Source organism: Oratosquilla oratoria, chromosome 19 (assembly GCF_046742065.1).
Source record: "Oratosquilla oratoria isolate Oo_2021 chromosome 19, ASM4674206v1, whole genome shotgun sequence".
In the NCBI taxonomy this organism is placed as follows: Eukaryota; Metazoa; Arthropoda; class Malacostraca; order Stomatopoda; family Squillidae; genus Oratosquilla; species Oratosquilla oratoria.
The window spans coordinates 37,634,275-37,649,862 of record NC_134795.1 but is presented as its reverse complement, the minus strand read 5'-3'; the positions used below and the strand labels follow the sequence as shown (position 1 = coordinate 37,649,862).

The following is a 15,588-nucleotide window of genomic DNA, read 5'->3' as shown; positions in this document are numbered from 1 at the left end:
GTCTTCCTATTCTACGTTTATCATTTCTGCTTTGATCCATTTGCTCTTTCAACTTAAATTCTATTAGCACATGGTCACTCTTTCCTATTGGAGTTTTGTAATCAAATTTGTTGACAATTTCAGTCTGTCATAAGTATTAAAAGCAGCCTTGATGGTTCTTCACTACCTCTGTATCTGGTATTTTACCTTATCCATTGAGTCAATGTATATTTGATGGTCTTGTCAAGCAGGACATTGCACCAGAGTTCCTCTCCATCCTTCACTGTCATTTCCTCCCAACATATTTCTTTTGAATTAAAGTCACCCATAATTACTATATTTCATCGGTCCTTCAGTATATTAGTTAATTCATATTTTGTATCTTCTAATGTGCCGTTACGAGCAGTAACGGGGCCTTTTTATAATTCCATGTATCTCCATGTTTACATATTTTTTGTCTTAAGGCTCGTTTCCCCTCGGAAGGGGTTTTCAGTCTTGTTTTTTGTAATGCTTTAATTTTAAGTGTATTTCGAGCAGAGACCTCTTTTGCTTCGAAATCCTACATTTGTAAGTTGTCTGCAAGCTGTGTTGCAAGATAACATCTCATTATTTGTACGATGCTCACTTTAAGAATTAGAATTAAGAAGGTGTGTAAAGACCTGTTGCCGTTTGTGACGTCACGATTCACGTCTAGGTGCTCAGTTTGAGCCTAAAACCCAAGGTGCTTTCACCCTCCCTTCGCGGCCAACTCAGTAAGTCTTTCGAGCCGAATTTAGTTCTAGAAGATCTGTTATATTACATTATCTGTATGTCACAATGAATTTTGTCTTAAGCTGCTCGTATTTCATGTTCAGATTCTTTGTAATTTTCTTATATTCTTACATTTGAGCTTGTAGCTGTTAGTAACTAGCACCTTTCTATGTTGCAGTTTTCATCTCTTCTAAAAATTTCTTCTGTTCCCAAAGTTTCAATGGCAACACCTTTAATGTGAAGAGGAAAATGCCTCTTGTAAAGGAGAAAGCCTTCTTTCCTATCGTCAAATAAACGTAGCACCAAGTACTCAGTGAATCCTTTCCCCTCACGCGTTTGTTTACGTTATGTAATGCAGTAAGAGGGCACCCATGGCTACGTTTCCCCTATGCGCAGCATACTAATTCGCTGCGCCACATCTAATATTTTGGAATGATCACTGTCTGTGTTTTGGGGGGCACATACACCACTACAAATTTTCTACTCTTCATATATTTGCTTTCAACTTGTATCATAATTGATTCTACATTATTTTCTCCTTCAGCTATTTTTGTTACTTTTAAGTCTTTATGAGTCAAAATTAATACTGCACCTCCCTGTTTATACTTCCTATTCTTTGTCCAACAATTGTATAAACCTTGTCCCACAGTGTTGGGTGGTGGAGTACACTTTAATTTAGTTTCCATTATTCCCATTATGTCTGGTTTTTCTAGGGCCAGATAATCATTTAATTCATTCATTCCTGAAGTTATTCCATCTATATTGGTATAAGCTATTTTTAATTTCCTTTCTCATCTTTTTCTGTCTCCTTTGTTTCCTTTTTCCTTATATACCATTTTCTCAGCCTCAGGTCCACCACTCTAAAAAAAAAAAAAATCATTCTTTTAAGTTTCAGTTCTTTTTTCATTCACTTCATTTCCAAGTTCTTTCTTTTTATTTCTTTTCTTCACTCATTTTTTTTTATCCATATATTTTTGTATTGTTCACTATTTGCTAATTTCCTTATTCAGGATACTACTTCCTCTGCAATTGCTTATGATCTAAGCTTTACTTTCAGTGGCCTGTATTGTTTTTCTTTAGAGTATCTACCCATCTATAGGTCTCCTCGATTTCCTTATCCAAACCTTGTCCTTCCGCCTGTAATTCTTTCAGAATTTCCTTAGTGATCTCTTTCTCCTCCTTTTCCCTCTGATATCTAGGTACGTCATGCTTCTCTTTAATGCCATTGATTACAATGCATCTTTTTTTATCTACTGTGTCCATAAGTTGCCTTTCTCTTTAATTACTTGGATCACCATTTCCTTGGTATTCTCCTTGACCTGTTGCTCCATTATTTCTTTAAATGATACTTTTTGACATTCCTGTTCAACTTTCCACTGTTTCTTTATTTCCTGTAAGTCATTTTCTTTGAATTTTTCTTCCACCTTTTCAGTCACTGCTTGCATTTGATCTCCATTATTTCTTTAAAGGATACTTTTTGACATTCCTGTTCAACTTTCCACTGTTTCTTTATTTCCTGTAAGTCATTTTCCTTGAATTTTTCTTCCCCCTTTTCAGTCACTGCTTGCATTTGATCTTTTATCTCCTTTTTTAATGCCTCATTCCTATTTATATCTTCACTTTTCAACCTTTCATTTTCTCCCTTTAATTTATTTAATTCCTTTTTTAAGTCGTCTATCTCCCTATAATTCTCCTCACTGGCTTTCCTTAGCATAGCTACTTCTTTGTACATTATTTTATACTCACTTTTGAGCTCTATTAATTCATCCAAAACATCATTATCTCTATTTCTCATTATATTTCTATACCTGGGCTCTCGTGAATCACTAAATAGCGGGTTCAGAGCATTCGTTCTGGCACGTCTTGCTTCGACCGTGGTTGGTTGGTATGTTATTTTAGTTTTAGAAAAAATAAATGTATTCATAGCAAATGGAAGGAATGGTTACCATTTGATACTCTATAAATAGGGTACCAAACATTACATGTAATTTATTTTGTCTTGTTTAATGTGGAAGGGGTGGGGGAGCAATTAAATCCCTACAGTGGTTACTGCATAAATTTTGGCAATACACTCCACAATACCTATCTGTCAGTCCTGTCATACATAATTCTCTAAATTCATGAAAGCCCTTTACCAAAAAATGCTCTCATATCTGTCTTACAGATGGGTGTGGGGTGAATGCATGCTTTGATTTAACCACCCCCATTACCAAAAGGAAAAGTCCCTTTGGTATACATGTATATACCATAAACTAATACAAACATGATTTACAAATTTACTTACAGGTCTGAAATGTGCTCAGAATTACTTTAAAGTATCTATTTATCTGAGAGGACCTATGATGAGTGATCTAATTGGATGGTGGATAGGAATGGAATGAGTTGGAGTGGTTGTTGTTGTTCCCTATACTGTTTGGCTGAGCAGTACCACTTCCCTGAGGAATGCCACAGCTGGAATGGGTTTTTCCCACAAAAATCTTATAGAATATATTGTGTTGTTTCCATTCATGATTGTGTACAATGCAGTCTTCCATAATATGCTGTACAATATGGAGTGAAGTGTTGTATCCTGGACAATTATCTGCAATGTCATCCAGCCTCTTCTGGTAATTTAGAAGGACTGGATATCAGCCACACAGCAGTCTGACCAGGTGGACTCTGTCCTTTTGTGGGGGAGAGGATTCAGAAAGATGGATATCAGGGGGTCTGGCATGAAGCAATGTATTGTCTTTGAGTATGTTGATGGAGCAATGAACAATATGATTATGGATGTGGTTCTGGAGGCTGATATCTGGTGGTTGTGGAGAGGTTTAACCTTTGGCTGGATACTTCCCTTACAAGAGGGCGCAGAGCCCCTTGGTATATAGATAGAATCTATTTACATCATTACCTTTGCTCCACAAGTTCTCTCTCCTCTTGTAATTTCTTTTCTAGTTCCTTTTTCATATGGTCTTCCTCGGATTTATTTACTTCACCAACTCGCTCCTCTTCTGCCACCATTTCTTCTAAAGCTATTTCCTCCATGTTGATTTCTGATATGTACAGTATCTTGGAAAAGAAAAAAATATATATATGAATTAATCTATACAAATCAAATGCTGAAGTGCCTTTTTCAAGGATACCTATATTATTCTGTTATGCTGCATATAAAAAATGTGACACTACAGTTTCAACCATACAATATTTTGCCCATTTATATTACAAAACTAACCAAGGCATACTGTTATACAAATCTCTTAACCCAAAATCTTTATCAAGTATGATTTGTTCTGCTTGACAATACAAAATCTTATAACTTTTATCATAACACAGCCATTTTCTCCAAGCAAATGCACATATGAGCCTATAGTAAAGAGGAAACTATACATACATACACCAAAGGTTTTTTCCCCTTTACACAGGGGGGTAGCCAAAAAGAAAAAGGCATAGAAACCACTCCCACCCATCCCATTTCCTATATATTCCACTCCCCTCCACCCTCCCTCTTATCTTGGCACCTCCTGGATGACAGGTCATCCCTGCATCCTGTCCAATGCCCTGGGTCAGAAGCAGTGTCGCAAGACACAGCACATCCATAGCAATGACGCTTCATAAATCCCCCCTCTCCATCCCCTCATGCACAAAAGAAGATGGGGAGAAATCCCTTCAGGCTGCGTCAAATTTTTTCTCGTACATACTTTCTCACCCCCCATCCCCCACCCACTCTCCCTCATGCATCATAGCATTATCCATACACAACCCTTCTCAATTCACCCCTATCTTCTGTCCTCTCCTGTCCTTCCTCAACAGACATTCCTCTCTTTTGTGACACCCCTTTCACCCCATCCATCTATCTCATCCTAGGACGCCCCCTCATATTCACTCCTTCACCTCTGCCTTCCACTTCTTAAACTAATCTTTCTTCACTCATTCTTTCCATGTATCCAAACCATCCTAATACTCTTTCATCAACCCTATCTCCCAACTCCCTTTCCACCCCTGTTCTCCTCCTTACCTCATTTCTCACTCAAGCCTAGTAACCCCTATCATACTTCTCAGACATTTCATCTCAAACACATTCAAACTCCTCACTTCCTCTCTATGTTACATGTTTCTGCCCCATACAGTGCCGTTGGCACAATCACTCCTTCATATAACCTCCTCTTAGCATTCATTCCCAATGTCTATTTCTCATTACACTTTTTAATCCACCAAGGCATTTACTCGCTTCTCTCAATCTACATTCTACCTCCACCCCCACTCCTCCCTTTCCTGCTACATTCGCACCCAAGTATCTAAAACTATCCACTTCCTCCAGTCTTTCACCCTTTATGCTCACTTCCAGCCTGCTGTCACTCTCTCCCCTTGTACATCTCATCATCTTACTTTTGCCCACATTTATCTTCAGCTTCCTTCTTTCACACATCTTCTCAAACTTTGTCACTAACTTCCTCAATCCCTCCTCTGATCCTGCTACAAGTGCAGTGTCATCAGCAAACAACAACTGGCTCACCTCCCACTTTTCTCCATTTTCTTCAACCATCTCCAACCCCCGACCCACCACCCTTGCATTCACCTCTTGCACCACCCCCATCCATGTAAAGATTGAAGAGCCAGGGCAACATAACACATCCCTGATGAAGTCCCACCTTTACCTCAAACCATTCACTCTCTCCATTTCTAATCCTAACTGAAGCTCTACTACTCTCGTAAAAACTCTTCCTCTTAACCACTTCACTACGGGACTTAAATCTCGCGGGCAGCAGCCAATGCCAGCCGTACGACGTGTCGTAATAATACTCGCATCATAAAATATAGTCACGGCTTATATCAATCGTTCTCTCTTTCACCCGTGAATTTTGAAAACCACAGAGAATGGGATTAAGAGCAGATTAGGGAGAATGTAAAAACACAGGGGCGACTACAATAAATATAATCAAGACGCCGATATGGCAGCGTCACGAATCCACTTGCTCCTCATGACGCCTACGTGTGCGGCACCGTATGGAAGGGGTTAACAGCTTTCCTATCCCGTATATCTGCAGTACCTCCCACAGTGCCTTCTTGTCTACCCTGTTGTAATCCTTTTCTAGATCCATAAAAGCCAAAAAAATATCCTTACCTTTTCCTATAGCTTTCTCACATATCTGTCTTACCACAAAGATCTGATCTACACAACCCCTATCTGTGCTAAACCCACACTGTTCCTCACCAATTACTCCTTCTGTTCCTCTCCTAATCCTCTCAAAAAGAGATCCTCCCATAAGCCTTCCCAACTACACTCAACAAGCTGATTCCTCTGAATCCACTACACTCACACTTGTCCCCCTTTCCTTTGTAAAGCGGAACTATACAGGCACTCCTCCAGTCCTCCGGCACTCTACCCTCTCTTAAACAAACATTAAATAACCTCACAAGCTAGTCCACCATAACTGTACCTCCTTTCTTCATGACATTCTGCATGGCATCCATCCAGACCAGGTGCCTTACCTGCTCTCATCATCTTAACAGCTGCTTTCACTTCATCTTTCCCTAATTCTCCTTCATTTTCCTCACTCATCACTCTCGTTTTCTTATAGCTTCCCACTGCAACTACCTTTCCCTCCCTATCCTCCTTCACATTTAGCAACTCCCTAAAATACTCTGCCCACCTTCCTCTCACTGCCTCCTCTTCCATTATCATCTCTCGGTCTGCACCATTTACCTTTTCTTCTCTACTTGATTCGCCTCCTCTTCCTCGTTTAATTTCCTTCCAAAACATCTTTTTATTACTTTCAAAATTTTCTGTCATACTCTTACCCCATTTCACATCTGCTCTCCTCTACTTCCTTTATCTCATGCTTAACTTCCCTTTTCTTTACTTTGTATCTCTCATATGATTCCCTCATCCTAATTTGTAGCCAATCTATGAATGCCTGCTTCTTCTCTTCTACACCAAAACACACTATGGACATAATAGTACACAAGTACTCATTATAATCAAAATAGTATGCATAGTACATTTGCTAAGCAAGCCTAACAAGTCTTATATAAAAAAAAAATTGAAAAAAAAACAAAAAAAATTGCTGTTGTACAATTTCAGGTGCACAATAGTAATACCATGATATGCAGTGGAAACTTTTGTAAGCTTCAATCCATTCCAACCTTACTACACCAATGTACTCAACTACCCAATCCATCTGTGCCACCCACAGGGGTAGCAAGGGCTTCTTGTGGCAGTTTGGCCCCCAATTCCCTCCATGCTGTATTTACCTAGTTGTATTATACGGGAAGGAAGCTATGCTTGTGGTGACCCGTCTTTGTATCTCTCAGCATCAAGTTTTTTCTTAAAATCTTGTATAGTGTTTGCACACACTGTTTTGTTGTCTAATTTATTCCATGTATCTACCACTCTGTGTGGGAAGCTGTTCCTTTTTAAATTTCTTCTGTAACTATCTTTTTTTAGTTTCTTTTCATGTCCTCTCGTTTTACCGTTGTCCCATATTAACAAGTCATCCCTATCTAAAACTTCCATTCCTTTCATTATTCTGTAGATAGTCAGCAGGTCACCTCTTTCTCTTTTCTGTTCCAAAGTTGGTAGTTCTAATTTGGACAGTCTTTGTTCATATGTTAGTTCGGGAAGAGTTGGTGCTAGTTTGGTTGTTGCTCTTTGTAACCTTTCTAGTTTTTTAATGTTCTTTTTGGTACTGGGTGTCCAGAGTGCTGCTGCATACTCGAGTTTTGGTCTTATTAGTGTAGTTAGGATTTTCTTTATCATTTCTTCATCCAAATAGGCACACGCCACCTGGATTGATCTCAATAAATTGTAGGTTTCTCCAAATATTTTGTTAATATGCTTATCTGGTGTCATGTCCTTGCCAATCATCACTCCAAGATCTTTCTCTGAGTTTACTTTTTTCATCTTTTCTTCACCAATTTTGTAATCTTTTGATATTCTGTTTTTACTCTTTCCAAACTCCATTATACTACATTTCTTTATACTGAATTTTACTTCCCACTTTTGGGTCCAATTCCAGATCTTGTCCAAATCTTGTTGCAATGAGTTGCAGTCTTCCTCCATTTTTACCTTCTTTAGTATCTTTGCATTATCTGCAAAGAAATTCATATAACACTCTACACCTTCATCCATGTCATTAATGTATATAGCAAACATGATTGGGGCCAGTACTGATCCCTGTGGGACACTGCTTTTCACTTCTTCCCAGTTTGAGAATTTTTCTCTAATTACTACTCTCATTTTCCTCCCAATCAGGAAGTCTTTCATCCATTCCAATAATTTTCCTCTGATGCCACCTTTTGACTCTATCTTCTTTGTAAGTTTTTTATGTGGTATCTTGTTGAATGCCTTTTGTAGGTTGAGAAAGGCACAGTCTGCCCACCCATCTCTTTCTTGTATTATGTCTATCAATCTTGAGTAGAAGCAGATCAAATTTGTTGTACATGATCTCCCTTGTCTGAATCCAAACTGATTTGGATTTAGTATAGTTTTTTCTTCCAGGTGCTTTACCCATCTATTTTTGACAATTCTTTCACAAATTTTTGCTATTGTACTTGTCAGTGATTCCGTTCTGTAATTAGATGGGTTTTCTTTATTACCTCCCTTATAGATTGGTACAATAATTGCCTTCTTCCAGTCCAGTGGCACTTTTCCTTTTTTAAGTGATACTTAAATTATAATGTATATTTTGTCAGTTAATTCTTCCATACATTCTTTCAGTATCCAGTTTGCAATTTCGCCTGGGCCATGTGATTTTCTAACATCATGGGTTTTAATTTGGTCACTGATTTCCTTTTGTGTTACAATTATTTCTTTCATTGTGGAGGATAATTCTCTCTCAATTTCTTCACAGTCAGGTGAACCTTCTAATGTGAACACTGATTTGAAATGGTTGTTCATAATTTCCACCCTTTCTAGTTCCTCTATATATTAATTTTTGCCCTGGCGGAGTTTTTCTATTTCTTGTATTTGTTTATTAGTTTTCCATTTACATACTTGTAAAATAGTTTGGGTTCTTCCTTGCATTTATCTATTATCCTTTTTTCATAGTTTCTATTTTCATCTCTGCGTACTTTTACATACTCATTTCTTAGTTTGATGTATGTTTGCCATTTGTTTGGTTTCTTGTCTCTTTTCCATTTTTTCCAAGCTTTGTCTCTTTTGTCCTTAGCTTCACTACATCTTTTATTGTACCAGCTTTTTATGTATGTTCTATTTTTTGTGGTACATATTTATTCACTCCTTTATTATAAATTTCTTTTAGCATGTTCCATTTTTCTTCTATCCCTGTTTCTTCGTTTAGGAATTTATCCCAATTTGCATTGCAGAAGAATGTTTTAATTTTCTCAAAGTTTGTTTTGTTATACATTAATCTTCCTATTCTATGTTTATTGTTTTTGCTTTGATCCATTTGTTCTTTCAATTCCAGTTCTAATAGTACATGGTCACTCTTCCTTTTGGGGTTTTGTAATAAAAAATTTCAACAATCTCAGGCTCTGTGGGTTAGGGGATGTGTGTGTAATGTATATACCACCAAACCAGGGCATTTGGACAAAACAAAGAAACTACCACTACAACATACAAACAATATAAACACTCAGTGATGAATTATGCAAGCCCACATGGGCCCCTAATCTCACCAAGACACACCACAACACCTTACAGAACAAAACCCTAAAGACAATTACGGGCTGTACAAATACACCTACAGACTATTTACACCATAAAATGAAATCCTTCAAAGTCTAGAATAACCTTGACTTGAGGGGCACACAAATGCGTGTTGCAACTTCCACAAACACAGTAGACCCACTACACTACATGGCAGAGGGGGGGGGATCTTTAAATCACACAACATCCTCTGGTGAGTGATGTACCTATTGTTATTATAGATGTATTATTTACTATAGTTTGTTTAGAAATAATAAATGTATTAATACATACATACATACATATACCAAGGCTTTTTCCCCCTTACAAGGGAGGTAGCCAAAAAGGAAAAGGCATAACATCATTCCCACCCATTCCATCCCTAAATACACTTCACACCCCACCACCCTCCCTCTTATCTTAGCACCTCCAGGATGATGGGTCATCGCTGCACCTTGTGCACTGCCCTGGGTCAGAAGCACTGTCGCAAGACACAGCACATCCACAGCAAGGCTGCTTCACTAAATCGGCGACCCCCCCTCTCCATCCCCCCATGCAGAAAAGGAGAAGATGGGGAGAAATCCCTTTGGGCTGCATCAAATTTTGCTCACACATACTACCTCATCCCCCCACCCATTCCACCTCATGCATCACAACATCATCCATATACAACCATTCTCCATTCACCCGTCTTCTGTTCTCTCCCGTCCTTCCTCAACAGACATTCCCCTCTTCCCCAAAGCCCCCTTCACCCCATCCATCCATCTCATCCAAGGACATCCCTTCATGTTCACTCCCTCCACATCTGCCTTCCATACCTCTTTTACTAGTTTTTCTTCACTCATTCTTTCCATGTGTCCAAACCATCCTAATACTCTTTCATCAACCCTATCTCCCAACTCCCTTTCCACCCCTGTTCTCCTCCTCACCTCCTCATTTCTCACCCTATCTAGCCTAGTAACCCCCATCATACTTCTCAGACACCTCATCTCAAACACATTCAAACTCCTTCTCTCTTCTTCTGTTATGTTCCATGTTTCTGCCCCATACAGTGCTGTTGGCACAATCACTCCTTCATACAGTCTCCTCTTAGCATCCATTCCCAAATGTCTATTCCTCATTACACTTTTTACTCCACCAAGGCATTTACTTGCTTCTCTCAATCTACATTCTACCTCCACCTTCAATCCACCTTTTCCTGCCACATTTGTACCCAAGTATCTAAAACTATCCACTTCCTCCAGTCGCTCTCCCTTAATGCTCACTTCCAGTTTACTGCCACTTTCACCCCTTGTACATCTCATCACCTTACTTTTACCCACATTTATCTTCAGCTTTCTTCTATCACACACTCTCCCAAACTCTGTCACCAAGTTCCTCAATCCCTCCTCCGATCCTGCCACAAGCGCAGTGTCGTCCGCAAACAACAGCTGGCTCACCTCCCACTTTTCTCCAATTCAAATAAATGAAGGGAATGGTTATGATCCAAAACTCAATATAACGAATACTGTCAGCAATTAATTTTGCCATGTTTAGTGTGTGGGGGGTGGGAGCAAATCATGCTGCCAGATAAAAACACCATATTCCACAACTGCCCAAAACTGGTTGTTGGGTAAAATACCATTGGTTAAAATTGCTACTTGAGTTTTGCAACAGGTGATACTGATGGGTTTATAGTCCAGGGGAACATGTCAAGATCTTTTCTTTAATACAGAGCTAATTTTAGACCTTTTCTGTTCTGTTCTGTACTGTTGTATTAATATGTGGAAAGGAATAACTAGAGTAGGGTATGAAATATCTGTATGATTTAAGATATGACTCATGACAATCAGTAGCACTGAGGATAGCAGAAAAATATAAGAGGACCTGGATAAGATTAAAACCAGGTCCAAGAAATGGAGGATGGATTTTCACCCTCATATGAGCAAGTTTATAAGGGTAGGTAGATATGGTGAGGCTCCAAATAACAAAATGTTCAACTCCATAGCACTGATGGAGGTGGAAAAAGAAACTGGAGTTGTATGTGATGAAAAGTGTCATTCACAGGCTATCTGGCAGAAAAGATGAACAAATCCAACCAGACTGTTGGTATGATAAGGAGGTCAAGGATATTGAAACTCTTGAAAATATACAATGCTAAGCACCAGAGTCAGTCTTTCAGCTAAAGGATCTACAGTACAAGGAACACCTCCAGGAATTAAACATGCCAACACCAGCATACACCAGGGGAGACCCGATCAAAGCCTACAAAATTGTCAGCTACACAAACAATGAGGATTGCACTTGGGGCATCTTTATGTTAAGGGATGAACATCTGACCTGGGGTAATTCAAAGAATATCTTTAAACCAACAGTGTGACTTAACGTGAAAAAAAATCTCCCTTTCACATACGGTAGTCAATGTTTGGAAAAAGTTACCCAGGCAGGTAGTGAATTCAAACAATGTCCAACAATTTGAGTCTTGTCTGGATAAATTTTACATCGGCCAGGAAAGAAAATCTAATCATAAAGCACAAACAGACATGACCACATGCAGCCAGTCTTGATAGAAACTAGGCTGCTGAGCTGGAGCCAGAAGGTCAACTATGGGTGGTAAAACATTAAGTCATCACAATGCCAACTCACCCTACATACCAATCTGACTCATCTTGCTTGTAGTACCGGCATGTACCAGTACTACATGTATTAACACTAGTATCTCCATATAATAGCGAGAAGTGGAAGAGGAATGGGGGTGTTTCAGGGAGGGAGTGACATGATGTGTAAAGATGATAGGTGGAACAAGGAGGATGGGAGAGAATAGAAGGAAGGGTAGTGAGTGGTGGGAGGGGAGGCAGATCAAGTAGAGAAGAAAAGGTAAAAGGTGCAGATGGAAAGACGGTTATAGAGGAGGTGGTAGGGGGAAGATGGGTGCAGTATTTTAAGCTGTTAAATGTGGAGGATAGGGAGTGATTGGTGGTAGCAGTGAGAGGCAATAAGAAAATGAGTGATGGGTGAGTACAATGGAGAAGAAATAAGAAAAAGATGAGGGGCAAGTAGTTATTAAAGTGATAAACTGGGTAGAACACCTGGTTTAGATTTATATCATGAGGAGTGTCTGAAAAAGGGAGGTACAGTAATAGTGGACTGGCTAGTGAGGTTGTTTAACCTTTTCAAAACAATGATGCCAATGCAGCCATCATGAGGCACAAATGGGTAGATGAGGATGCTGGTGTCAACATCTAGGATATATTAATTTTGTAGTTGTAGCTGAAAGTCCCCTATATTTAGTGAACTGGCTTGTGATCATGTTTTTTCTGTAGTTATTAATATAATTAGAGTGAAAGAGAACGAATAATTAATCTCCAACTTTATATTCACAAGTATTGTGGTGCATCACCAAATCATCATACACCAGGCATCTGATGCTGTGCGTAAGAATTTGACTCATATTGAAGGGATTAATGTGTGTCCATGGGAGGGTAGAGTGCCTGAGGACTGGAGGAGTGCCAGTATAGTTCCACTTTACAATGAGAAAGGGTACAAATGTGAGTATAGTAGTTTCAGAGGGATCAGTCTGTTGAATGTAATTGGGAAGGCTTATGTAAGTGTTTTAACTGAAAGAATTAGGAGAGGAACAAAGGGAGTAATTGGTGATGAATAGTGTGGGTTTAGAAAAAGTAGGGGTTTCATGATCAATCTTTTGGTAAGACAGATACCAGTATGTGAGAAAACTAGGAATAGGTAACAATATTTTTGGGGGATTTATGAATTTGGAAAAGGCTTTTGACAAGGTAGACAGGAAGACACTGTGGGAGGTTTTGCAGATATATGGGATTGAGGGAAAACTGTTGAGAGTAGTTAAGAGTTTTTGTGAGAGTAGTATAGCCTGTGTTAAATTAGAAATGGTGACAGCAAATGGTTTGGGGTAAAGGTGGGGCTGTGTCTGGGGTGAGTTATGTCACCATGGCTGTTCAATGTGTACATGGATGGGGTGATGCAGGAGGCAAATATGAGGGTAATGGGAAGGGGATTGGAAATTGTTAAAGAAAATGGAAAAAAGTGGGAGGTGAGCCAGTTGTTTACTGACCACACTGCACTTATGAGTCAAATTCTCTCATGCAGCAAAGGATGCCTGATGTATGATAATGTATGACAGCACTCGCATTATAAAATAGTCACAGCTGTATTACTCGTTCTCTTTCACTCTGAATGTTAATACATACATATACCAAGGCTTTTTCCCCCTTACAAGGGAGTTAGCCAAAAAGAAAAAGGCATTTACATCATTCCCACCCATTCCATCCCTAAATACACTCCACCCTCCCTCTTATCTTAGCACCTCCTGGATGGTGGGTCATCGCTGCACCTTGTCCACTGCCCTGGGTTAGAGGCAGTGTCGCAAGACACAGCACCAGCACATCCACAGCAAGGCCGCTTCATTAAATCGGCAACCCCCCCCTCTCCGTCCCCCCATGCAGAAAAGGAGAAGACGGGGAGAAATCCCTTCAGGCTGTGTCAAATTTTTCTCACACATACTACCTCACCCCCACCCATTCCACCTCATGTATCACAGCATCATCCATATACAACCATTCTCCATTCACCCCTGTCTTCTGTCCTCTCCCGTCCTTCCTCAACAGACATTCCCCTCTTCCCCAAAGCCCCCTTCACCCCATCCATCCATCTCATCCTAGGATGCCCCCTCATGTTCACTCCCTCCACATCTGCCTTCCATACCTCTTTTACTAGTTTTTCTTCACTCATTCTTTCCATGTGTCCAAACCATCCTAATACTCTTTCATCAACCCTATCTCCCAACTCCCTTACTACCCCTGTTCTCCTCCTTATCTCCTCATTTCTCACTCTATCCAGCCTAGTAACCCCTATCATACTTCATAGACATCTCATCTCAAACACATTCAAACTCCTCTCTTCCTCTCTTATGTTCCATTTTTCTGCCCCATACATTGCTGTTGGCACAATCTTTCCTAAGTCGTATCATAGAGATAGAGAGGGAAATGAGCAAGAATAGAATACGGCGGGAGAATGAAATTATGGAATTAAGAAACGAAATTGTTGGATTAATGGACTGCCTAGTGCAAGCAAACGTTGATATCTCCGACCTGAGGAGAACTAACTTGGACCAGAGAAACGACATTAAGGGATTGAAAAAGGAAATAAGAGAGCTGAAGAAGGATAATGAAAAGAAGAGAATTAATGATGCTACCAATAGCGAAAACTTAAAAACAGAGGTAAATAACAAAAGACAGGAAATAACTGAAAAAATCAAAGAAAACCTAGGTGAGGAAAGTATCCAAAAGATTAAGAAATGGAAGGTAAACATTGAAAATAAAGAAATTGCTTTCAAAGAAATAATCCAACAAATGCAGGATAATGCAAAAGACATAATTATCCAAGTAATTAATGAAAAAGCAAATTGGGTCAGAGACACAGTGGATGGGAAAAAATGTATTGTGGTATATGGGCTAAAAGAAAAACATGGTTTGACGAGATTCATGAGAGAAAAAGAAGAAAAAGAGACAGCAATAGAAATCTTAAAAGAAGTTCATGAGGGAGTGCATGATGCAGGTAAAGACTTTGAAGAAACATATAGGATCGGTTGCTATTCTGAGGATAGAAATCGACCCCTAAAGATAAAACTAAGATCACAAATGGCAGTACAAGACATATTTGAAAAAATAGGTAACTTGGCAAGGAGTGAAAAATACAATAAGATATGGATAAAAAGGGAAATGAGTACTGAGGAATTAGAAAAAGAAAAGACACTAAGAGATGAAGCAAAGGGGAAAAAAAAAAAAAAGAACGGAGACAGAAAGCAAGGAATTCCATTGGAGAGTAATCAACATGAGACTGAAGAAATGGTACATCAGAATGGGCGAACCAAAGACAGAAAAAAAATAAATGGAGAGAGAAAATAATTGAGAGTGGCCTATACCAACATCAACAGATTAATTTCAGGAATTGAACGAACTTAATGATTACCTGCTAGAAGAAAAGCCAGACATAATGGGAATTGTGGAGACTAAACTAAGGGGTGAAATACCATCCATCGATGTTGGAAATGGACTATATAATTACTGGATTAAAAACAGAGACAAGAAACAGTGGGGAGGAATCATGTTCTTGGCCAAGAAAAACTTGAATGTGACAAAAATAGCGGAGGGCAAAGGTAATGTAAAACTAATCATGATAAAAGTCGAAGACAAGAACATGAAAAGTAGAAAGTTTGT

The 15,588-nt window shown here is 39.2% G+C and overlaps 1 protein-coding gene across 4 annotated transcripts in view; it reads right to left on the bottom strand.

Annotated features, from left to right (window-relative positions):
- The window catches only part of LOC143035843 (lymphoid-specific helicase-like), a 115,578-nt gene that overhangs the window by 92,948 nt on the left and 7,042 nt on the right, over window positions 1-15,588 (bottom strand). For all 4 annotated transcript variants that reach the window (XM_076202902.1, XM_076202905.1, XM_076202903.1 and 1 more), the window contains exon 2: window positions 3,620-3,777. In XM_076202902.1, the coding sequence (XP_076059017.1) occupies window positions 3,620-3,753 (134 nt within the window). In that variant the 5' untranslated portion in view covers window positions 3,754-3,777. The remainder of the gene's footprint in view (window positions 1-3,619; window positions 3,778-15,588) is intronic.